The sequence below is a fragment of the Mchenga conophoros genome, linkage group LG19 (assembly GCF_057382185.1).
Source record: "Mchenga conophoros isolate Kocher_MC1m ecotype Shallow Benthic linkage group LG19, M_conophoros_male_GT1.1, whole genome shotgun sequence".
Classification (NCBI taxonomy): Eukaryota; Metazoa; Chordata; class Actinopteri; order Cichliformes; family Cichlidae; genus Mchenga; species Mchenga conophoros.
The window spans coordinates 23,761,938-23,788,444 of record NC_140544.1 but is presented as its reverse complement, the minus strand read 5'-3'; the positions used below and the strand labels follow the sequence as shown (position 1 = coordinate 23,788,444).

The 26,507-nt window shown below is 40.6% G+C and overlaps 2 protein-coding genes across 2 annotated transcripts; both read left to right on the top strand.

Moving 5' to 3' along the window:
• The first annotated feature begins 920 nt into the window (after positions 1 to 920).
• Positions 921 to 3,116, top strand: fhl5 (four and a half LIM domains 5). Its single transcript, XM_085257086.1, has 6 exons — positions 921 to 1,044; positions 1,241 to 1,420; positions 1,593 to 1,767; positions 2,181 to 2,350; positions 2,525 to 2,711; positions 2,829 to 3,116. The coding sequence occupies exons 2-6, from the start codon at positions 1,259 to 1,261 to the stop codon at positions 2,978 to 2,980; spliced, it is 846 nt and encodes a 281-aa protein (XP_085113212.1). The 5' UTR covers positions 921 to 1,044; positions 1,241 to 1,258; the 3' UTR covers positions 2,981 to 3,116.
• An 827-nt stretch (positions 3,117 to 3,943) lies between these two features.
• On the top strand, positions 3,944 to 10,839 carry LOC146552323 (transforming growth factor-beta receptor-associated protein 1). The gene is made up of 11 exons (XM_085257698.1): positions 3,944 to 4,767; positions 4,925 to 5,119; positions 5,290 to 5,444; positions 6,007 to 6,089; positions 7,146 to 7,487; positions 7,657 to 7,714; positions 7,810 to 7,953; positions 8,786 to 8,920; positions 8,997 to 9,138; positions 9,227 to 9,648; positions 9,748 to 10,839. The coding sequence occupies exons 1-11, from the start codon at positions 4,083 to 4,085 to the stop codon at positions 9,889 to 9,891; spliced, it is 2,505 nt and encodes an 834-aa protein (XP_085113824.1). The 5' UTR covers positions 3,944 to 4,082; the 3' UTR covers positions 9,892 to 10,839.
• The last annotated feature ends 15,668 nt before the right edge of the window (positions 10,840 to 26,507 follow it).

Below are 26,507 nucleotides of genomic sequence, written 5' to 3'. Positions count from 1 at the left end.
TGTGTGTGTGTGTGTGTGTGTGTGTGTGTGTGTGTGTGTGTGTGTGTGTGTGTGTGTGTGTGTGTGTGTGTGTGTGTGTGTGTGTGTGAGGGATTAAACCAGTGGGTCGGGCTGGTGGTCTTCCCAGGCTATTTTTATGAAGATGTCTGCTCCCCTGATCCTTTGGAAAACTGATCGGAGCATATGTTCCATGATTCAAATACAATTAGTCAACCGTCAATCAAAGACGTAGGTGAATTTAAATGTTTAAACGGGTAGGAAAGAACGAGAGGAGTAACAAGAGTATCGCTATTAGCAGGATGGTCACCATTTAAACTGTCATTACTGCTCCTCCTCTCTTATTTTGCTGGGGATGGATTGAAGGCCCACAAGCACGCAGCTTCACCCTTCTGAAGTGCTGCCAAGGTGCTCTCAATAGCCACTGAGAGGTCCTGGCAATATAGTTCAGTACCTGGCAGTCACAAAGCTGCTGGCACCTACTTCTCATAAGCCATCTGCAACTGCTTGTGTGTGTAGGAGGCACTGACAAAGGCCACAAGTGTGTCCAGACATGTTACAGCATCCAAATGACTAACTATCTCTGCTGTGGTACCACTGTCCAAGCTGATAATAGTGTGTAGAAAAGATTTAACATTTTCAAGCTCAAATCTTCTCTTTTAATGTACTGTCTGTATACATGTGAAACTGATTTGGAAGCCTTACATTATTTATATGGTGGTCAGTCATGTTTCCCAACAGTAATCTTCTTGTGCTAAAGTTGCAAATCTCTGCTTTTTTGCATTCGGGGGATGAGACAACAAAGAATAAATCAGTCCAAAGGCTTAGAGATCAGCACACCATCAACTCCCTTAAAAGGTGCAGAACGATCCAGTGAAGTATGCCCATTCTCCCCGGAGATCACTGCTAATAAGAGGGCCTGTATTTATAGAAGAGCCCCCCTAGTGGATACCCCATAATCCTGCCTGACCCCTTTTCATCCCTGCCCCATCCCTGTGCCTCTGCAGTCTCTGGCTTCAGTCTCATCCTCACCCTGAATCAACTGAGGTAGAGAACTCTTTAATACAACACTGTTGTTTTTTTCCCCTTTAAATTATTTTTGAAAGAAGGGGAAATTGCTTGTCCTCTTTACTTGCTTGATGAGAAAGAGGATAAATTGCCTGGACTATTATTACTTTTCCCTATCTCTCCTGTTCTTCCTTATTGTTCATTTTTTTATCCTTCTGCTCTCTTTGACCTGCAGCTAAGAAAAGCAAATAAGATGCCCACCAGCGAGCGTTTAGACTGCCATTACTGCAAAGACTCCCTGCTGGGGAAGAAGTACATAATGAAAGATGACACGCAGTACTGCACTAAGTGCTACGAGAACTTGTTCGCTAACAACTGCGAGGCATGCTCCTTACCAATCGGCTGTAACTGCAAGGTAAGGAAGCAACAGTGTAGACAGTGAGAATAGTGTAGTGCGAGATGAGAATGTGAGGTTAGTGGTTTGAGTCTGTAGATGAGAAATGTGGAAGGATTTCAGTTTTAGAGCTGTTAAATGAACCATTAGCCTTACAGAACATCAATAATAATCACATGCAAAATATTTGCAGGATCTCTCCTATAAGGATCGTCACTGGCACGAGCAGTGCTTCAAGTGTGGCAAGTGCAGCCGCTCTCTAGTGGAAAAGGCCTTTGCCGCCAAGGATGATTTGTTGCTCTGCACTGAGTGCCATGCACAGGATTACTCCTCCAAGTGTACCACCTGCAAGAAAACCATCATGCCAGGTACATGCAGTGATGATGGTACTGGATAATGTCACCTGAACGCTAGATCATAATATAGTGTTAAATATATATTCAGAGGTTATGGCTAAAATTTAAGGATAAGGCAGCAATGAATTGGTGAAACCTCTTAAAGTATCGACTTTGAAGCTACAATGAACAAAAAGATATGCCTGGGAAAATCTAAATTCAACAAGTTTTTATTACACACATTTATTACACACATTTATTTCTTATTGGGGAAAAAAAAGAGTTCAAAAGACTAGAATTTCTTCCTTTGCCTAAAATTCTTTCCAAGATTATTTCAGTTGCATCATCCCCTCCCTGCAGACAAAGCAGGCCAGCTTTGGGCCGCGGTGTGTTTCTGTCATAGAGGGACCATATGCTGACTAAGCTGCTCTCGTCCCGTGTGCCAGGTTCCCGCAAAATGGAATACAAGGGGAACAGCTGGCATGAGACCTGCTTCCTGTGTCACCGCTGCCAGCAGCCAATAGGAACCAAGTCCTTCATCCCTAAAGACACCGGTTACTTCTGTGTGGCCTGCTTCGAGAAGCAGTTTGCATACCAGTGCTCCGCTTGTAAGAAGGTAGGGTTACAGCTGAGTGGATTACGTGTATTGAGTGCTACAGTAAATCCCCCTGACTCTGGCATTTTTGTGTTAGTCACACTGCAGGGAGGAGAATAAAGAGAAGAAATGGGAATAGCACTGTATGTCTCTTTTTGCTAAGCGCTCTATTTCTCTTGCTTGTGCTTCTTCTAGGCCATCACAACAGGTGGGGTGACCTACCAAGAGAAGCCCTGGCACCGCGAGTGTTTTCTGTGCATTGGATGCAGAAAGCAGCTGTCAGGCCAGCGCTTCACCACCAGAGAAAATTACCCCTACTGCCTGGAGTGCTTCAGCAACCTATACGCAAAGAAGTGTGTGGGCTGCACCAAGCCCATTACTAGTGAGTTTTCATTCTACTCACATTTAAGCTTTTAAGTTTGTGTTGTCGAGGGAGTGTTAGCAACACAAGGTGATGATTTTACATTGACATAAATGCATGGCTCTCTGATGCATGCAGGTCTGGCAGGAGCCAAGTACATCTCCTTTGAGGAACGCCAGTGGCACAGTGAGTGTTTCACCTGCATGCAGTGCTCTGTGTCACTGGTGGGGCGTGGCTTCCTCACCCAGCGTGACAACATTTTGTGCACTGACTGCGGGAGGGACAAATGACCTTTACATGCCAGGATCACAGCTCTACCCAAATGACAACAACGCCTGCTGTCTGATAGAAATACTGTGGATCTACGAAAGTCTCGCACAAGAATGCCTTGCACATAAAAAGCCTTCAAGTGTCATTATTTTAGTGTGTTTGTTTTTTTTTTAAAAAGAAGACATTATCTCTTGTATGTCACTCACACACACCCACACACAGATTTTAAAGTTAATCTGGCATGTATGTTTTTCTTGATGACAAAGCAATCATTAGCTGTCTGATGCAGTTTATTGTACATCTGTTGTGCCTAGATATAAACGTATCCACACTAAAGAAACAATAAATGATGCATGATTTTTGGATTTGCCTCAGGTGAAATATGTCTTGCCATATAGATCTTTTTTAGTACTGCTTTTGTTCATCTCATCATAACTTAATCTGCTCCGGGCCTTTTGTATATTTAACTCAAATTCCATAGTGAGGACAGAGGGCACAAAGTTCACTGTAACAGATATAGCTGCGGTGGTAGGTTTTTTTTCTGTTTTTATGACCACAGTGTCTTCTCTTAGTCATCCTTGGGGCAATCATCGCTATAAAACAATCCCCCTTGCTGTGTTTCTGTTGCCTCTTGACCTCATCACACCCATCTCACGGACATTGTAAACAAACTCAAACAAACCACGATCAGCAGATCGCTTCTGCTTGTCCATTATCCACTGACCAAAGTGACCGCTTCAGCCCTACGCGCATACCAAGAACACAAGAAGCCGTAACTGTGGCCACCTCAAAAATATCCATCTTCTTCACCATGAACTTGTAAAAGTTGGTTTTCTTGGTGAGGCTGTTGGATGAGTTGTGTAAGTGTCCTCACATGGCAGGATGAGCGGTAAAAAATGCTGACATAGATTTCCTGTCAGGATATAGTCACATGGGGGGAGTTGTAACTTTTTTACACTTCATAAACTTGTAGAGGAATTAGAGGAAGGTTGGACAACAGAGAGGTAGGAACATCTTACTGTGTTTAGCTTTGATTTAAGCATATATCAGTGACTTTTGAAAAAACTCCTTTTTCTTCTGCTTGAACTGCATCCCATTATTCAACATTAATACTTTTTTGCAATGGCTTTTAGTGCCTTCAGACAAGCTCACATATATGAAAAACGAGCAGTCTCGAAAGAGGACAAATCCTGCATCCAGTGCCTTGAGTGCTATGACCAAAATGTTTACATAGGGACTAAAGATGCAACAGTCCAACACCTCATTCTGACAAGCAGCACAAATGGAGACAAGAGCCCTGGCCTGACCAAAATCAGAGAAGGTAGGGCAAGAAAACTAGGCTCAAGCAACTCTGTAAATCAACTGAGGGCAGTCCCACTTTTCAACCATCTGCTGGTCCTGTGGGACCGGAGCGTTACTGCCCTCAACATGTTTTCCTTAGAGCCTGTTCCTGCTCTGAAGAAGATCCAGCATGTGTCTTTGTTTGAGGTGTGCGACTCATTGCTCGCATCGGAGGGGACGTGTGTGCAGATGGTGACGTCTTCCAGCCGCAGGAAAGTGCTCCGGATCCATGTGGTGGGAGTGGACAGGTGGGAGGTTGTAAAGGAAGTCTCTGTGCTCCAAGACCCTGTGGCCTTGGCGGTGGATGGTGCAACTCTGTGTCTTGCCACCAGTGACAGGTACCTCCTCTGTGATATTCAGACTGGCAGCTGTGAGGAGCTCTTTCCTCATAATCACAGCAGGCAGCATGTTATCGTTACCTCACTGGGAGAAGGAGAATTCCTCTTGAATGGGCCCGAATTTTTAGGTAAGAGCTGCCAAAATATCCAACAGGCTTTACATTCATGTGCCATTATGCTTAGCTTCTAAAACAGCTCATTTCATATCACTCATAAGTCATTAATCCATCTAGCCAGAGGATATTTATTTTGCCAAGATATCATTTCTCCATTCTCATCCCTCAGGCATGTTTGTGATGAAGACAGGGATATGCCAGCGCCCTCCCCTTCAGTGGCCTCAGGAGGTGCTGGCAGCCGGGGCATGTTTCCCTTACGTCCTAAGCCTGCAGCCCGAACTGTTGTCTGTTTACAGCATGTTGGATCAGCAACGCAAACAGACTGTGAGTCTCACTGGAGCAAGGGGTCTACTTTCCACTTCAGGTAAATCCAGCGACATCAGTTTCTCATCTGATCCAGGTCAGATTAATCGCAAAGAGCCTGCTTTTGTTTTTAAAAGACGTAGTCATGTTTGTCTCAGTTTGCTCAGATATAGTCAGTCGTTCTTGCGCCTTCTGAGAGTTTCTAAAAACCAAAAGCAAATGTCCCCTCAGATGGTGTGTTAGTGTTCACAGAGAGAGACATTTTCAGCCTGAGCCTGGTGCCATTCGAAGAGCAGATCCAGGCACTTGTAAGGCACCAAAGGGTTGAGGAGGCCTTATTGCTGCTGGAAGGGGCTCAAAGCCGTCATCCACTTGACTCATACAAGGTGAAACAGAATTTATAGGCACACTGAAGGATGCAAACTCACATCACACTGATTTTAAAATATAGCTTTGGCGTTATCAGGTAGCCTCCAAATCTTTTACTTTTGCTGCCTGCTTGTGTGCTGCTGTAGCTCCGGCTGCTTTGTACAATCATATTGACTTTCAGACTCATGCATTACAAACCCAACTAGCAATGCATAATATGGTTTGAATTTACCATTGATCAGACTGTCAAAGCATAGACTTGTTACCTTACAGAGAGTATACGCAGGTATATTCGATATCGATGAATGCAACTGAAGGCAGCAGATGGCGTTTGACTTTTAGCGTAATCTGTGCCACATCTCAGCTTACAGGTTAAAGATGAAGAGGCTAATTAGCACAATCATGAATCATAGACATTTCCCATTTTTCTGCTACTTGTTTTTCTTGAAGTGTAACATTTTAGCCTCAAGAGAGTCACAGTGTCTTCTGCCTCAGTTATTTCAGTTCACATATTGGTGCGTTAAATATGCTCATACAATATGTGCCTGGTTTAAAAATAAGACTATTTTCCCCTCGCAGGAGCTACAGAAGGCCATCACTTGCCTGGCTGGATTTGCTCATTTTTACCAGGAGGGTTTTTCCCAAGCCAAAGATCTATTCATGTGAGACCAAACTCCCTCTCCCATAACAAAACACTCCAAAATACATGCTAAATAAATCTCAGAACACTGCTTTAACCCTTTAAGACCTACCATAGAACCAAGTTCGCCAGAGCTTATATTATATTTTTACATGCTGTGGAGCCATTTTTGGGAGCATTTCAAGTTGCTATACATCAATACAACCATTATAGCCCAAACTTTAATAATATGTCTGCATTAGGTGCATAGTAATTACATAAATTGCAAAAAAGTGCAATAAACTACAAAAAAATTGAAAATCGTTTTTGTTTTTTTAACATATATTTCTAGTTAGAGAAATTTAAGAGGCTTATCCCTCAAAACTGTAAATACAAAAAAGTTACACAAACTAGTTTCCCACCACAGGAAATTTATTTTGAGTGTCTTCATAGTTTTATTTTTGAAATACACCAATTTTTATATACTGCAGGAAAAACGAAAATAAATATTATAGTGCAAATTTGCAAAATAACAGCATATGCATCAAAATAAACTATTTCCAGCAGTGCAATATGAGTCTTAAGCATCCCAGAAACGACACAGAAAGTCATAAAGTCAAACATAACTTTTTAAAACACATAACAAGTAAAACACAAGCTCATAAGGCCCCGATCGTTAAAAACTACATTTCCGCAAAATGACGTCACTTCCGGTTTCGGGCAGGTCATGCGGTCATGTGATAGTTCGCGCTGATGGACGTAGGAAGTGTTACAAACAGCTGATGGATCAGCGAAGGTGTTTCTGGAATATCATGTTTTTGTTGCTGCAAGTGATTTTTATGCAGTTTTTGCAAAGCTATATGTGGAAGGAAACTGTGACCTAGGACAAGCTGATGGCATAAGATGTAAGTACAACTCCTCCAGTTTCATATGCAAAAAAAATTATTGCGCTAGCTTACTTGGTTGCAGAGCTACCGGGATTTAAAAATAGTTACGCAAAACAGAGCGTGCCCGCTCCGATCGGCTGTAAAGGGTTAAAGATGTGTACTTTCTGCTTCTTCCATATGTAAAAATGTATACTTATTACCCACTTGAACAGTAAAGGTGAGCTGGACCCGAGAGAAATCATCCGCCTCTACCCGGATATGTGTCTCAGCGAGGACTTTCAATCTCATCTTGATCAAATAAACAAGGGCAGAGATCTCCAGGTGCTCAAGAAGGAGGACAGAAACAAATTTCATCATTACCTGGCCTTCCTGGGAGATTTTCTCAGAGCAGTAAGGGGGACAGAGAGAGGCCTGAAGTGCAGTAAGGAAGTGGACAGCACCCTCCTGAGGCTGTATGTAGAAATGAACGATGATGAAAAACTCCAACAGCTTGTTGCTTTTCCCAGTAAGTGCAGTCTGGACCTCTGTGTCCCTGTTCTGGAGCAACACCACAGGTGAAAATGAATCATTATTAGTTATACAAATGATCTGAAATCACACCTATAAATCTGAATATTTTGCTTAGGACACAACCATGCTTTTGATTTTAGATTATTTATTTCAGATAATTTACTTTTTGAGAATCGTTTTGACTTCTTTTCTTTTTTTCTTTGTCTTTTACAGATTTTTTGCTTTAGGTTCCCTCTACGAAAGCCACGGGCTGCACACTGATGCAGTAAAGGTACACCCCCCCCCCCAATCCAAAAAAACATCACATATGTTCACACAAACTTGATGTATGAAAGCAGTGTATTTTAACTGGTTGTATTCTTCCAGACTTGGGTGAAGATTACAGATGGCTTGTGTAAAGATTCTTCCTGCTCAGATGTATATGGACACATCGTGGCGACTCTCAGTCAGCTCAGAGACAAAGACACCGTGTGGGCATTTGCAGATTGGACTTTACAAAGAAACCAAGAGGTGCCTTTTTCATTTTTCACACTCACTACCAAACTGCAGAGGGCAGAGTTGTACAATACAACTATGTATTGCAGACATAGAAAAGTGACAAATTAAAGGAAAATCTGAATTGCTTTGTCTGATTGGTGGAATGGCTTCTTCCAGGACGTTGATACCCTCATCTGCAGTAGAGTCACTCAATGGTTAAATACATATGAAACTGTCTGAATCACCTGCAGTGACCTTTAAGGTTTGGTAGTGCATTGAACCACTATCATCAAAACACCAAATGAGGGGTTATCTTTAGAAAGAATCATATTCCATCCCTCCATCAGAGTCTGAGAAATGCTAAATAAATAAATGGTAAAGTGCATTAAAGCTGCTAAAGTGATTCATGGTCCCACTCCCATGCTTTACTAAGAAACAGTGAGGTGTTTTTTTTTCCTTTAATCTGTCTCTGGTCTACATAAACCATATACTGTATATGTGGACATCAACCAGTGATTTATGTACTCCTGTTTTGAAGCCTTGAGCTGATCATTTTGGCTGTCATCGTCTTGTTTTAAAGAAACTGAAGTTGATGACGGGTGTGGCAGATATGATTGAAAAACCAAGGGCCACTTTGTGCTCATATGGTAGCAATTTGTCAAACATAAAGTCAGTGGCAGAGCCAGAGGTTTTTTTATGTTTAAATTCTTGTTTTAAATGCCGATAAATCCCATAAGATTATTGGAATATAAATGTATCTGTGACTGTATACGTCAACAGCTCTAAATGGCACCACCTTTTTTGTAGAAATTGCCTTATAAACCAATTTGTAGTGATTAAATACATTTTACTTTATTTGATAAAGACAGGTGTGCAGATTTTCATCAAGCGCCCACCAGATGGTCAATTTGAAACACAAGATGTCCTCACATTCTTGGAGACGTTTCCACTGGCATTGATTTTCTATCTTGAGTACTTAATCCATGATTTAAATAGCGAGGTGGGTACACCAACAGCTCCTTAATCTAATAACCTAAATTAAATGCGCAGACATGATTGATGTAATCTGCCCCCAGGAAGAGAGCCATCACAACCGTCTGGCCCTGGCATATGTTACTCAGATGCTGCAAAAGGAAGATGAAAGAGTGAGGGTGACCAGAGGGAAGCTGCAGCAGCTGCTATGGGAGTCCAAATTCTATAACATCTCCACAGTGTATGGTGTGTGAATTAGTTTGCGTATTAAAATAAATCATTGTGGAATTAGCAGCAAGTTAAAGTAAACGTCATGATTTTTAACTCATTGCAGACAGAGTAAAGTCAACAACCCTACACCCAGAAAAGGCCATTCTCCTTGGTAGGTCTGGTGAACACTACCAAGCACTGCAGATGCTTGTACATGAGGAGAAAGACCTCCAGGCTGCAGAGGCCTACTGCTGCAGGGCAGCCCAGGACCAGGACTCACAATTCAGGGAGGTCCTCCTGCTCACTCTTCTCCAAATCTACCTGAGCTCCAAGGATCTCACAGGCGCAGCTGTGGATCTTCTTAACAGCCAACCTCATGTTTTTGCACTGGAGAAGGTACTCCAGCTCCTTCCTGAGTCCTGGTCTGTTCAACTGGTCTCTCAGTTTTTAGTCGTATCCCTCAGGGAAACCTTCCACCAGAGGCAGATGGTGAGATTGCAACAGGCTTTGGCCCAGGCGGAACTCCTGAGGCACAAGGTCACTTGGGTGAGTTTAATGATACAGTTCACATTTTTACTGCAGTGAACACTGAATTTCTCCTTTTTCTTTATGAGCCCTGTTGCACTTTTACTCTCTCGTCTGCAGATGCAGGTCTCAAAAACAAAGTTCAGAGTGGACAAGGAGCAGAAATGTAGAGTTTGCCAGAGAGAACTTACAGAACCACACTTTGTCCGTAACCTGCGAGGTGAGGTGGTGCACATAAGCTGCATGGGCTACTCTGCATTATAGCAACAGACTTTTTTTTCTCACTGGACTTTTAAGAATCTCATTCATTTTTTACATTTCTGCTTCCAACCTGATGATTGGTCTGATCATAGAGCCAGACTCTACCAGAATCAAAGTCAAGGACAACTTTGCTACTAAGATTTTAAAAAAAAAATGTTTAAACAAAGGGATTCAAACTGGAAAAGAACAAGCAATGCAGTTTTTGCAGGCAACCATTTTTAGACAGATTGTAGACATCAAGAGCAATAAAGTCAGTTGAGAAAAACCCTCAGGGGTGTATATTCACTGATCAGACAGTGGTATTTTACATGGAAACCACCTGTGGTCACCCTGATGACCAGAAGGAATATGGCCGTCCTCCACTGCTGTATATATACATCCCTGCCATCATGGTTTCCACTGTGTATATTTGTGTACACAGAGCTGGAAATAGACAGTCAACAACCGAGAGGCTGCACGTGAGAGACTTTTTTTATTCAGCACAAGCATTAATAAACGTTTATTACACCCTGAAATAGAAATCACAATTGCAGGTTTAAAACTGGAACGTAAACACTGTGGTCAAAGTTTTGAGTCACTTTAATTTAATAAACTAATTTTACGAGCAAGCAAATGACATGTCTGCACCATCTATAGAATATTTTTTCCCCAGCATCATTCCTGTATCATTAGAGAGCTTCCAAAAACTATCACACAAACTCCAGTGCGTCCACATGTACAGCATGGAAATCATCTGAACACTTAAACATATATCATTAAAGTCATAAAGTATTTGTCTGTTTGTGCTGTAATTTTGTCATTAAGGCTAACCATAGCAATTTCTTTATTCTGATGCATTTTGAGATAAGCGCTCAGGAGACGCCTAAAGCAGCAGCACTAACTCGGGCATGTGGTTGGACTGCTTAAGGTTTCAGCTGGAGCTGAGTGACTAATTGTAGTACAGATAAATGGGGAGGGGGGGGGGGGGATTTCGTTGTTCTCACTGCAGGTCTTAAAGTTCATTTGATGTTCCACAATGTTGGTCTTAAGAAGCGTTTTGGGAGCGTAGCTAGGATTAAAGGCTACACGAATAATACACTTGACTTAAGCTTTAACTTGAAAAGTGTCACCCTGGATGGATATATTTAACTTCAGGCTCTTATAAAAATGACGTGACTCACAAGACCCCAAAAAACTGTATTTTTAATTTCTTGCTTTCATGTGGATGCAGGAAAATTGCCACATCTCCTCTATCGGCTCCTTATAATTTTAACAATCTACGCATTTAGTTTTATATCATAAGCAATCTTGGATGGACAGCTGAAAGATATGAGTGTCCCCCCTCCCTTGATTCTTACTTGTTCCTCTCAGCTTATATAGACAGACAGGGAGGGCTGCTTCCATGTCATTGGCTGATCTTTGGGTTGTGCTGATGACCAGTAACCACTGGGTGGATCTGGGCCCGTGATTACGTCCACTTCTTTCCTTCTCACGGATATCCTCAGGGACCGTTAATGCTGTTTTGAGCACTTGTGGTGATGCTGTACCTCAAAAAATGTTTTTCCCACTTTGATTGTGTTGACCAATAGCCATAAGTAACCACAAGGTAAAAATACACAGGTACAAGTATGAATACGTCTTCTTCCACATAAACTAAGGCTGCAGAAAGAACATTTTGTGCATTAAAATGAGTTAAATTATTGTAATATTTCCAATTTGGTGCAAGCCTGGATCGTCCAGGATGGCACTGATGATCATTTTACATAAAAGAGGAATGGATTGGATGCAAACATCAGCAGTTATGGAGGAAAGAGTGGTAGGCATCCAGACGTTGGTCTCCCATTATAAATATCCATGTCACCACAAAGTCAGCACGAGAGAGGAAAACAGGAACATTTTCTGCTTTTGCTTTTCTAAATTTAAGGAGGAAAAGAACTGTCTGATGTCTGGATTTTTGCATGTAGCTGTGTACATTGTTTTGGACTTTTTCTCTCCAACACTGTTTTTAGCAAATTAAAAATATACTTGACATTGTTTTGCCCCCTTGCTATATGAGAATCCTATGTTAAGGTGACAAAAAAAACCCTTTAAAAAATGTCTGTCCTCACACACGAAGTTTGAGGTCATGCAAAAAATGTAGCATATGACATAAATATTAATCAGAAATGTTGAAACTGACAGTAATTAAAGAGATCGTTCTTCATAAACCATTTAAGAATTTGCGCAGACATACACAGGCCCATTTTCAGAAGTCGTCACGCCAAAAACTGCTGATTAAAGACGCAATAAATTCTGCTAGCGGAGCATCTGGTGCACCATTCTGTTTGAGTTTAATCATAGTCTCAATGTATCTCAAAAGAAGGGGAAACTGCCAAAGGTTTTCACACAACAATATCAACCACTCTGCACACCAACACAATTGTGCCATAATGGGTACCATTTAATGAAACTGCCAGTTAAGGACCTGTGAGGCATCTCTGTCTCGACCTAGAGACTGATTTACTTACCCTCTGTCTCATTTGTGCAGCGGGGCCTCCCACTTTGTTCTTTTTTGGTAGGAGCCAAACTTTGCTGCTGTGTAACCTTGTAGGAGTATGAAATCCATCGTTTCAGAATAAAGTACTTTTTGGGGGGCGTTTTGATTATCCACTAGGCTGATGCTCCAGACACTCAACTAGCCAAACACATGATCAGTTTTAAGCTCTGCTAACATGACTAGAAAAGAGTTTAGCCTTTTATCGTGCTGAACTGCATTGCAGTTTGGCATTGGAACATAGGAGCATTACTTCTGCATTTATCTCTGTATGCCGTGATAAATGCTGATCTATTTATTTGATAAGTTCTGTATTTGCTTCCTAAGACTAATAATTTCTTTGAGTGATCTCGGTAGAAACTTACATAAATGACAATAAAAAGATTAAGCTGTTGTCTTAATACTAAATTAGTTACTTGTCCGCCCTTCACCCCAAACCAGTCATGGCAGTTGGCTGCCCTACGCTGAGCCTGGTTCTGCTGGGGGTCTCTTACTTTTAAGGGGTTTTTCCTTCCTACTGTTGCCAAGTGCTTGCTCATAGGGGGGTCTTCTGATTGCCGGGGATTTCTCTGTATTATAGTAGGGTTATACATTTACCTTACACTTTAAAGCGCCTTGAGGCAACTGAGCCCTTTGTCAGATTGGCCTCCTGTCTAGGGTGCACCCTGTCTCACACCCTATGAACCAAAATCAGAATACTTTATTAATCCCTGAGGAAATTATGTGGCCACAGTTGCTCCAAGACAGTAAGAACAGTAACTAAACTAAATTAAATAATACAATAAATAATACAACTAAATATATATGATTGAAATGGCAGCTGACAGGTTGATCCCTGAAGGATAAGTGGAATAAAATGGATGGATTGATGGAAACAACTGTTGTTGTAATATGTTGCTATATAATAAAAAGCTGAAATGAAGTGAATTGTTTATCCAGCTATCTATTTTCTTAATTACTTCAGTATTTAAGAAACTTAGTTGTTAATTACCTTAAAAGTTATGACGATATCTCTGTGTACTCCTCATTTTGGCAACACCTCTAAAAAGAGACTCTGTGGAACATTATATATTTAAAGTTATGAAAATTGCAGCAGGTACCTCACTTAACAAAGCCTCTGGGGAAAATGAATATACTGTGTTTCTCTATGTATCATGCATCATATTTATAGCCAAAACCACAAATTACTGTATCATGTCCCTTATGACGTATTTTTCAGGCTTGGTGGTTGACAAGAGACAAGGAGAATCTCAATTTGCAACCTTTTTGGTAGCAATAATGGTAAGGTAGCAGAAAACCTAAACGATTGCACTTAAAGTCCCATTTTAACCAGCAATACTAATTCTGTAGATATAGCTGAACAAGCATGGGAATAAACAGCCAAAGAGGATGATCAAAGCATAACTTTTTTTAACTCCTAAGGCAACACTCTCATTTTCATTGCGTGCTACCTTGGGGGTTTGGCAGAAAGCCACTGGGTTAAATGTGCAGGGGGGCCCACTGGAGACACTGAGAGCAGAGACAGTGACCACAAGCACCCACCCTGCCCTGCTGCTCCAAGGCATGGGTTATATGCATCATACTGTGTCATATAGAGAGTTTACAAGGTCCATGCTGTTTCTCTTTACCTCACTCAGCATTTAAGTATTTTTATAAGGGAGCTATGATATATCTCAATTTTGTTAATAACTTTCATAATAATCATGTTTGCTGCTAAACTCTGAGCTATTTGCCTCAAGATAATTAGTTTATCTAAGAACTAAATAAAAATATAAGCAACTGGTAAAGGGACTGCACCAATATTTTGCAGGGGTACAAAAATTGAGAGGGAACAGTGAGTTTATTATCATCATTATAATTATTATTTTAGGGAAAATGGGGAAGAACTGAATGTGTTTTATATATCAAACACCTGCATTCTGCATGCATACTTTTGAGTCCATAAGCAATTTAAGCTCACCCACTTTTATACGCCCACCATTAACTAAAGCAAACCACCATGTAAAATGTAAACAAATATTTTGTTCTTTATACAACCAGGTGATACAGAGCAAATATGCAGTACTATGTCTTGAACCATTCCTCATTTCTTCTTATTTTGTTTCCAATGACTATTTTCAGATGAATGTTTTTATTTTTTTTTATTTGTTTCTTTTGTTGTTGTTGTTTTCTTTTGTTTTTATTCCCATTTCTCTAGTTGAGTCTGAAAAATCCCAATGATGATATAGTTTGATAGACATAAAACAGTTTTTGCAGCAACAAGGTGATTCCAAAAGAGCTATTAGCCGAAAACTTATCTCAGCATTGAATGCAGTGTGACCTTAAAAAAATCTCAAGACACTGAACAGTGTCTGAAAGTCATCACTTAGAAATAGGCCTTTTCTTGACACGGGATGTGAGAGATACATCTGGCTTTTCAATTGATCCACCTACTGAAGCTTCATCAGAAATGGTCTGGAGAGTGGCTGTCAAGAAGCCATTTTTAATGAATGGAAAGAGGGTGAAAAGGCCGAGGTATTACAAATTTAATAAGAACTGGACTGAAAATCAGGGCGAAACAAGTCTTATGCAGTGACGAATTGAAATTTGACATTGTCATCGACATCTACGGATGAGGTCAGACACGTGCAATAGTGAGCGTCACAGCCATCTGTAAAACACAGTGGAGACTCTGTCATGGTTTAGCTCTGCATTCAGCCAGTTTCTTGACAGATAGATGGGAAAGAATTTCTTTAAGCTCTCGTTTTGGTCTCCACCAGCTGCTGAGGGGATGGTCTGGCTCTCATGGTGCAAACTGTCATTTCATGCATCAAAACTATTAATAATACTTTGAAGCCTTGCTTGTGGATATTGCTGCAAATAAAAAATAACATATAAACGAGTAAAACATTTGGTTAAACACTTCAGCAAATCAGTTTCATGGTCTGCTTTAAACTGCTTTGCCCCTATAACATAAATGTAAATCAACAAAGACAAGATAAAAACACAAAGATATCTTTCAATCCACCTTCCCACCCCACTTTCAAATAAACAGAAAGCCTTTTCAAACACTTCTTTCATTAACCTGAAGTCAGCCATAAATAGATAAATTCCGAAACAACTTAATTGGCATTAACTTAATGATGTGCACTTTGCGAGCCTAATGGCTCAATTTTGGATGAAGAATGAGAGTTGGGTTTGGAAAGTGTAAGCTGTTTGGCAGCTGCATGTGTTTACACTGCTCTTTTCTAATGAGAGAACTTCAGGTGGAGAGTTAAGTACTCAGCTCATGGGGTCAAGCTGTGCCCTTCCACCTGGTTTGTGGAATTTAGAAGCTCGTGTCTCACATCCAGGTCTATCAACTTTCATGTGTGGCCAGTTTGGCGCTCTGGGAACAGAGGCAAAAGGATCTGCTGAGTACTCTAAAAGCTGGCGAGAAACTGCAGTTTGGGCCAACTGCTTTATTGTTAAAAACTGAGTCATATAAATTAACTTTATCACATATAAGCTGAACAAGCTGGAGGTGATCAATTTAGTCCCACAAAAATGGCCTTTACTGTGTGAAAGAAACATAATTAAAGCCCTCAACAAAAGAGGGGACGTGCATACTGCACCAAATTAAAGATTTATCTGTGAGAGTGTGCCTTATGTGGTCTTTGACATTACTGATTACAGAGCACGTGCTACATCAAGTTACTGTTACTGTACCCTGGGAACGCTGAAACGTAAGGCCATACATAATTAGACAGTTAGCACCAATCCTCCCCTACATATAAACACTCCCTTCACCACAACAGATAGGCCAAGCAGTTAAAATTGTCCCAACAGCCCCAATATCGTCTCTTGGAGTCTGAAACACTCTGCCTGTGCTATCAAGGACTGAACTTACTGTAACCCACACAATAAAATCCCAAGGGGAGAATGAAATACAATACTCACCTCAAAAGACCTCATTTAATCGACTGAAAAGTCTCCACAGCGCTACAGCAGAAAAAAATCCAGTGACCTATCATAAACTTATATTTAGCAATCAAAGCTCCAATCAGAGCACTGACAAATTAGGGGTATATTGTACTTAAGCATAGAATTACAATTCTATTTCTACAGATCGAACATCTCCGCAGGCATCGAGAGAAGGTTATTTCAAAGCTTTCATTAAGTCTTTCACGACCCAATTCTCTGCTGATGTGAAACAGCACAAAATCTCTGCAGTTTGTGGTCGCATGCACCAACACATACCCATACTTGAGAGTATTTCAAGAGTGACCAAGCATCACTTTGCATCTAAAAAAACGCAAAGAATTCTCAAAGAGTACAACATGTACTCAGACAAAAAATAAATAAATAAATAAACGCACACATAAAAAGTGTTTTTTTAAATCATTAATTTGGGTTGTAGTGTCCAATTTTCCTTTTCATTTAGTTGTTAACGTGACGTTTTCAGCAAACAGTAGCTTCTATTGTGTTATCAAAGTCTACTTATTGGTCTTGGAAAGCAATATGCTTTTTAAAATGTGGTATAAATCAGATAAATTTCAAATTTCACTTGAGCAGTTTTATTTCAGTCTAAAGCCAATGTGTTAAATAAAGATATTTAAAAAAAAATATTACAGAAGTGCCAACTTTTCTACATAATAACTTCACCTTACACAGTCTGAAATTGAGACGAACGTTCTGGGATGTTTATTTGCCTAATTTTAAAACTCAGTAAAGACCAGGTGATTTTTTAAAAATAACGTACTATACTGACAAGTAAAACCTTTCTTTTTGCCATGATTTTATCTATTACTCCACATAATGCAAAAACGAACTGGAACACTATTAATTTGAATACCAGAAATGTATTTATCCCTAATTTTTTTAGATTAGGGATTTGATTTTCTCAAAAAAGCAAAGACGCTAAATTATCTTAACTAATGCCTTATTTCATCACTACATTTTTAGGTGAACTTTTTAAAAGGTTTGTAGATTTAGTTACTTGAGTATAACACTACTTAATTACTTCCTTCAGCTTTTTCTGGTCTATCGTCTGGTCATCGATGTCCTCTGTCAGTGATGGATTATTTGGTGAATGATGTATCCACTATAGTTTTCGGCATCTACTCAAACTCCGTGGGTCCAGATGTAAATCAAAGAGCGGCCGTCATTGCGGGAAAAGCACAGTGAATCACAGCATCCTAAATAAAGCTCTCTAGCTTTCCTTTGTCTAAACACCAAAACCAACTTTCAGCTCTATAACATAACATTGTGTATGCTTAACATGTTGCTTAACGAAGCAACAAAACCATGGCAACAGCCACTATTATATGTATGAGTAAACCAGAGCGGGCTTGTTGTTAAAGCCCATAAAATCTAGGGTAGTGCATTTGCACGCTGTGTTTATAACCTGTGGCATAAACTGCTTTATATATTTTCAACCCTTTGTCTTGAAACTTTAGTGAATGTTAGATTAGACAAGAAAAAAGCCAAACTGGTCTGTGTTGTATCGTCTAAGCTTCCTTCTTATGGCTTATGTTGAGTCGCCTAATCTTACATAGAGCACATGCACAGAGTGCCAACTCTGATTAATAATTGAATTATGAATTAAAGACACTGCTTACATTATTACAAAGTAATAGATACATCTTTTTTTAAATCTCAAATCATGAATAAAACCAGAAACCGCCAACTTTTAAAAAGAATACTTTGTGTGAATGATGAACAAACTGAGTTTTCTGTAGTGGCTGTGATTTGAAAAAGCTGAGCACACCTTCCAGCTAGGACCTGATTTGAAAATATTTTTGACAAATAGTCTGTGCACCTCTGTATGACTACACATAACAGTCTCTTTTCTTTATCCCCAGGTGATTACTGACATTTAGAGTCTATCGCTGCATTTCATCACAGGGCAGAAATCCCAAAATGTCTGTGGAAGCACATTTCAGCTCTCCCGCTCTATCTGCACAAGCAGAAGGGAAAAAACAGATTTTCATAGTCTGCAGCTTAAGCTAAGCTCTCAGTTGGCGGCTGATGTCAAACTGGTGCAGACTGACAGACTGGAGCGACTGGGCAGCTTTTAATTCTCAAAAAAAAACCTGCTTATAATGTAAGGTTCTGGCACATTTCCGACCTTTAATTTGGAAGAGGGTGTTTCACAGTCATGAAACACTAAAGAGATAATGGCTAGTGAAAGTACAGCTTAGAGTAAATGCGTGTGTTGAGGTGTGGAATATAATTAGTCTAATTTCAATGAAGCAAACCGCTTGTCTGTGAGGTTACAGAGGGGATCAAACTCAACAGAGGGGTTTCGCACTGTGATAAAGTGAAAGTGAAGGGCTTTGAAATAAGAACACAAACATGAAACCTATCTCATTTAGGCTTTTAATCTGTCATTTCAGCAAGGAAAAGAGCAAATGTATGCAATTTTTGCATGACAAGGCGACAAAAGAGGCCAATCCAGTCATGAGAAATGCAATGTAATCACCGATAACAGACGTTTTCCAGTCACTCATAAATCACCCCTCACTTTTATGTCAAACATATAATGTATTTAGGCATACTGAAGTTCAAACTGAGCATCAGGACGGGGAGGAAAGGTGATTTAAGTGACTTTGAATGCTGGATGGTTGGTGGTGCTAGACAGGCTGGTTTTTAGCAACTAATCTACTGGGATTTGACCATGCAACTATCTTAAGGGTTTACAGAGAATGGTCCACAGAAAGGAAAATATCCAGTGAGCTGCAGTTCTCAGGAAAAATGTTGATGGGAGAGATAAAAGGAGGGCGGCCACACTGCTTCAAGCTGACAGGAAGGCAGTAACTCAAATAACGACTTGTTACAACCAAGGTATGCAGAAGAGCATCTCTGAATGCAAAACAAAAGCATAATGGAGTTTCAGTGGTGTGAGTTGGGGATATATTGTTGGCAAACGATGAGCATTTAAACACCATGGTCTACCTGAGCATTGTTGCTGACCATGCCCATTCATTTGTGACCAGTGTGCCATCTTCTGATGGCTGCTGGAGCCTGCCACAAAGCTCAAATCATCTCAGAGTGGGTTCTTGAATTTAACAATGAGCTCAGTGTGTTTAAATGGCCTCCACAGTCACAAGTTCTCAATTCAATAGAGCACCTTTGGGATGTGGTAGAATGTTCTCATTATGGTTGAGTAGCTGACAAATCGGCAACAACAGTGTGTGATACTACCATCATGAACCGAATGGCCAGCAGGGATTGACCTCAGTTGTTAAAAAGAATTCTGATTGTATAGAAGTCTACAGGAAAGTAACTGCATGGTCCCAGCTGTTAGTTTTAAGACTCCTTCAATACAGCATCATACGTAAATTATTGTGCCACTGAGAGCAAACCAGACAATAAAGCAGGACAGGCTTTATGGTGTGGCTCCTCGATGACTGACAAATCACTACCAAATGAGCGTGCAGTGGTCTCAGGTTGTCAGTCAAATCCACCACCCACCACCTACTCATGGCATCGAGTTGCAAAACATCAAAACGGTGAAGGCCAAAATGCCAAATTAAAGGCTTCAAAACAACAAGCCCAAGAAACAGATGATCTCATGATGCCTTTGTTCATCTTTTATGACGACATCACTCTTATCGACTTGTTTCCAGTTTCAACAAACGCTGTAAAAACTTGGAAAAAGCTGTTCACACTGTTGTTCTGCATCAGACAGACAACGACATCTAATAACTCCTGAGCACAGGAAAGTATTGAGCAGAAATACTGTTAGTTTTTAGGAGTTAGCAGTAAGGCCAGAAACACTGCACTAAATAAAATGCTAATATTACACTGTATATTATGCAAAAATGCAAAAGTTTACTAATCATTACTGGCATTAATTTATTTAGGATATGTTTAAAGTCTGTGCTTGAGCACAGCACAGATGCACACTGCGACTAGCTTTCTTTGGTGATCCTGTGAAATTAAGTACAGTATATACCAATATACCCCAAATTATTAGAAAGTAATCTGTGTTTATATAAATGCACAAATTGACCTTATAAAAACCAGTCAGACGGCTGAAAATAAAATAAACATTCACTGCCCGAGTACTTACCACCTAAAAATGGCCAGTTTTGGCACACTGAGTGACATGCACGTGGCAGCACAGGGGGTTTTCCATTTACGGGAAAACATGTCTGATCAAATGTTCTATCCCTTTATTAGAAAGCCACTTGAGAAAGCTGTTGCCATCTAAATGCGACTGCAAGAGTTTCCAGACAGAGTCCACCTGTCTGTCTGGAATAAGATGGGTTTCAAACAGCAGCGGCAGCAACAACCACAGTTTTACTCAACCACATGCTGTTGCAAACCAGAAAGTGACTAGACCAATGTAAACACTGTAGCAGAAAAAGCGCAGCAGTATTAAGACTGTAATTCTCTCTTCCTTCACCACAGGACCTCAGACTTCCACATTTGGAGATTTTGTTTGAAATACAGAACCGTAAATAGCTGAGAAAAAGACAAATTGGAAAGTCTTTTAAGTCTTATGTGTCCCATTCAGCCGAGTTAGCAGTTCACCTTGTGCCACTTGACTGTCCAGCTCCAACTCACTGCCATAGAGGAAGACATATATTTACAGGGTTTAAGAGAAAAGCCCATAACCTTGGAAAATAGTATTTACAGTAGATGCATTATCCAGAAAAAAGATTATAGAAGAGATTAACAGAGGCTCTTTGTCGGGAAAGAAGGTCAGAAACCCAAAATAGTCATCAGGCCTGTCCTAGAAAGATTCTGCAGCAAGCTGTCATTGCAGTTAAAGCTATACATGCTGCAATTGAGGGAGAGAGCTGGAAGTGACATTATAATTATTACGTTAACAGGAAAGGAAAGTCTTACATGTGGATCGGGCCGGTTAACAGGTCTCCAGTCGTGGTCACTTAAGACAGCTGCAGTGTGCCTAAATTACAGAGCACAATGACTCACACTCTTTCTGTGTTTAAGACCACTTGGCTCTGCTCGCGAGGGGACAAGCCCTCACAGTGAACTCGACTCTCCAAAGCGAAACTGATGGTTCAACAAAATGACAAACTCCTTGTTCTGCTTTGCAATGCTGGATGTATTACTGGCTGTAGGAAAAATAAATCATCTAGACCCTCCAAGAAGATTATAAAATCCTGTTTCCTTAGCTTCAATCCGCTGGATGTCACAGAAGCTCGGCTACAAGTCCTCCCAGCAGGCACCTAAGGTTTAGTCACGCAAGTAAGAATTTTATGTACAAGCGCACAAAAAATGTTATATGCCTCTAAGTTCTAAGCGTGCATATTCCTTGTACAGCATCTTGAACTCCAAGTTACCTGCAAAGCATTTGGTGTTTCAACAGCTCATTTCATGTAAATTTGGGTCTAATAGCTCCTTTAAAGATGTACTAAACCATGTTTTTTGTCAGGAAAAAAAGTTTAAATTGCTTGTAATTTCACAGCATCATGCAGAACTGCAGACACGGGCACTACATCATACAATTCTGACTAAATGTGGACATTTAGTCAGAATTGTCTATTTTAGGCTACAAGTTCTCTTACAGTTTCACTACAGATTTGTTTTGTCTAAATGTCAGGGACGGTCTCACATGACCTGTGGTTAGGCAAGTTTAATGCACTATATTTTCCTTTATAGTAGGCGATCAAACGATACACTGAAGAAGAAATACCTCGGACCCTTGCTGTGTCAGACAGCTTTCCATTTCCACAGTCCCGGCCCATGTAAAGCTCTGGACAAACTCACTCAATACAAATGTTTTTGGATCCACCTTTGGCCCGTCTCTTCGAAATATTCTGCAAATATAAAGTCTGGTCCCAAAACCCCCTTAAACAAACACAATGAGACGCCAACTGCCAGCTTGTGTGTTCTCCTCCTGACTTATTCTGGGATGTTCTTGTGTTTGTGGATTACCAACAACAAACTCCAAAACATCTGCAGCGAGCCATTCGTCTGAATAACTGTTTTTCAAATAGCCAGCCAACTGAATACTTTCACATTGGTTTTTTATGGCAACGCTTCAGATTTTTGGTCACATCTGAGTTCAGTTTACAAACCAGCTGCATATTTGTCGTTTTTATAATATTTTGCAGAGGTTAGTGTGTGTCTTTCATTACTGGTTTTTCTGATGTGTCAGTTTCCGTTTGGTGATCGGACTTTATTTTTTTCTTTTCCAATTACAAACAATAAAACTCAATAAAATAAACAAAGCACAATGACATAACTCGGATCCAATGCTGCACTGACTCAGAGCAACTAAGGGGGTGAAGCCGTTACAAAAGACTGTGTATAAAAAAACTGGAATAACCAGTTTAATAAGTTTGAGCCTACAGTACAAAACAATATAAAACTCATTTGCAAATCACTATCCAGTGTGCCCCCAGTCCTGGTCTCAAGCAAGGATAAATGGTGCTGCTGGCCAAGACGGTGATGGTGGAAACTATGCTACTGTTGGCCGAATACAGAGGAGGAGAAGAAGGGAAGGTATGTTGTAAGGCAGCATGAGGGAAGGAAAGGTAGGAGTATGTTAGTGAGAATAGAAACTTTAAATGTTGGGACGATAGAGCTGCTGGACAGAAGGAAAAGAGGAAGAACAGAAAACATTCAAGGATGTAGTGAAGGAACAGGAGAAGCTTGTGTGACAGAGGAGGATGCTGGGATAGGGTGAGATGGAAGCAGATGACCCGCTGTGGCGACCTCTAAAGGGAACAGTTGAATCCATCCATACATCACTCAGGTTCACCATGAGGCTGAAACCTATCCCTGCAGACACTGTGTCAGGTCAATACTTCATCACGAATCAACCAAACCAAATAACAAACTTAAACCTTATAAGGAAAAAACTCTGTGTGCACTATTATTTTTACTGCAACTATATTTTATAGAAAGTAGACAGCACACTATTGTTTGTTAGTGTTTTATAATGTGGACTCGTTCCCATTTAGACACAGTTAGGGTTACTGTTTCAGGCCCAGTCAAAGTATCAACCCACACAGGGTTCATCAGCCAGCAAAACAAACCTCAAAACCACAGCGATGGAGCCACGGCCCCGGCATTGTTCTGGACACGCTGTACATTAAACTCTAGCTAACTTCCTGTGGCTGTGTCTTTATATAAGGTTTGTGAATTGTGTGGGTGCTAACTCACAGGTTAGCCCCAACACTTATTTTGAGACAGACATGGCTCTTCCCAAATATAGTGTACAGAAACAACACTTGTCTTGTCTCTCCAGCGGTCATTATGGCGCAGTGCTAACAATCTGCTCCAGCAAGTGAGGTGACATTGTGTTGTGTAAACATGGTTCTTGGTTGTCACTCTGGATTTGAAGCACACAAAGTGTCATTCCCCCACCACACGTTCAACTCAGATGTGATTATGAACAGACAAGACAAATAAATAATAAATCCACCTCTGCTCCTCCTGCCTTTCACAAGCACTTTCCTACACACACACACACACACACACACTCTCTAACAGATTCTCTTGCATTCACTGATACAGACGGTGAAACCCTAAATTTTCACAGGCACGATGTAGCGGATTAGTCATTATCCTTAAATACAGGACTCTGCCACCTATGCTTAAGCGCTGAAAATCCCATTAAGGTCGTTTTATTTCGCTTTGATATCTTTAAATGATCCCACAGTAAACAGATAGTCTCAGCAGTCTGTCCTCTGTTTCACCGTTTGTTTGTTTCAATCCCCCAAAAAACAACCTCATGATAAAAACGATAACGAGCAAAGATCGCCTCCTCGCTTGAGGACACAACAAGAATGCGAAAAATATCTGTATGTTCTTATGACCTTTTTACCTTTGAAGTAAATTGGGTGCCCTGTAGCACCCCATAAACTGTCTGGCTGAGTACTCATTCAATTAGTTTCTGGCTGCTGCACTTCTGAAGGCCTGATTTCCTCTGCAAAACTAAAGAAAGCTGCCCGAAAATGACAGCTGAGTCAGACCTTTCTATAAGTAAACATACAGCATACTGAACTATGGAAACAGAAGCAATCAAATCAAGTAGCATTCGACTCGCTTCACTGGCAATAAGCAAGTCCTCATTTTCAGAAGTGCGTCTACCACCAGCTTCAACAGCCAGAACGGCGATACCTTCACAAGCAGGCAGTGAGCACAAATTTCAAACTATTTCCAACTTATCGGCTTAATTACACAGCAAATGTAGTGTGTTTACGGGGGTAAAACACCCTAAAGTCAAAAGAATTTACGTTAGATTACCATGCGGTGTCTGGCTGAGGAAAGCTTTCATGTTAACACGCAGCTACATGCGTTTACACCTGGCATCTGTCAAAGAACACCCAACAGGCGCTTTCTCATTCATCCCCCCAGTTTTTCTGCCTTTCTGGATTTCAAACTGGTGACCTCCCAGACACCAGCTCTCGTCTCTAAAGCTACCGCTGCCATTTTTCAGTTACTTTTACGCTTCCGGCACCATTTGGGTCCCTGTTTGTTTTCAGGACCCTATAATTTCCCCACCAATCACTCACATAGGCCCCTGTCAAGGCTGCCATTCATAAAGTTTAAAGTAGTTTTTAGTGGTCCGTGGAGTTTATTGAAACATTAAATTTGTATCCCAGCAGTGATGGTGTATCTTTAGCCTTTAACTCACGTGCTCGGCCCGGGCCCCCTTACATCAACCACCAATTATGTGCCTCTGCTGGGTGTGGGTTGAGCCTCGGCCAGAATGTCGAAGAAACCAAAAACATCGATTCCTAGGCAGTGGAGCGCACAGAAAGAGAAACAAAATGCGAAAAGCTTTCCCTCAAATACTGTTATCATTGCAGAGTACAGGCACAAACATCACCAGCATTGCCAGTAATGCTGTCCAGCTACTCTCTGGGGATTTTAGTGAAATCCACAGGCTGTTGTTAGATACGGATGAAGGCCTGAAGAACATGCAAGGCCTCAAAATGCCAGTTCATGTCCTCTGCAGAAGGGTCAGGCAAGAAACTTTGCCCTGTCATGGCTTCCCATGCTTGTTTTTATCCTTATTTCAGCCCATGTTTGTTTTGTGGGGCATATGAAGAATCTACAAAGAGTTATGCTCCAAAATAAGAGTTTCTGATTGGACACTAGCAGCAATAAAAAAAAGTATATATGAATCCCTGTGTTATGCAATAAAAAAGCATTGACATATGACTCCATTAATAATCTGAAACTGCAAAGCTACTAACAAGAGTTGTGAGACAAATATAGTGAAATAAATACTGCAATAATTATTGGATAGTGAAGTACCAAAAAAGCAAATACTCAAGAAGTACCTCAAATGACTCCTTAAATGACTGCTGTCACTAAACTACATGAAAAACAGCCATAAAATCTGTGCGATCTTAAAACAAGGAGCGATTCAGCTTTCACTTGCTCCCAGTGACTTTGGGCGTGTGCATAATTAGCTGTTTTCTCTGTTTTCTAAATTCAGTAAAAAAAATATTTGATGTCACATATCAAGGGTACAAAGTGACACAAAACTGAAAGCATGTGTGTGTTTTACAGTGGGGGGCTCACAAGGAATATAAGCACGAAGCGACGTCACTACCTCAAGTTTGAAGGCCGTTAACCTAATTCCTAATGGTTATTACAATGAGGCTTGCCAGCCACATCAAGCTGCTGCGGCGAAGTAATGAGAAGAGCAGATAGAGCTCTGCCATGTACTTTTCACAGCCTTCAATTCAGCTGCTAGAAGGCACAAGGACACTGCGTCCTTCTCGAATAAGTGCAGTGGCGTGTTAAGAAAAGCAAAAAAAATATATGCTGCAAGGTTATAAACAACATCAAAATTGCACTGTCAATTCAAGTCTTCCTCAAGCCAAAATGAGCTCTGGTTCCAAAGCGCAGCATGAGCCTTCCTGTCGCTTCACATGCAAATGCATGATGGGAGTTTTTTTTCATGCATAAAGAGATGAATCATTGTTTTCAGAACAACAGACTAAAAACAGAGAGCCTCTTTCGCATTGGCTTTGCCTTGTTTGAAAAAACATAAACTGAAATGATCTGAACCTAAACATACAAAATCCTAACTCCACCCTCCTTTGCTCTGTTCTTTCATCTAAATCTGACTAAAGCCGGAAAGCCTCGGCCTCCTCCTAGGGCACAAGCATAAAGAGATTTTAAAATAATAGAGCATAACTTAAAAAAA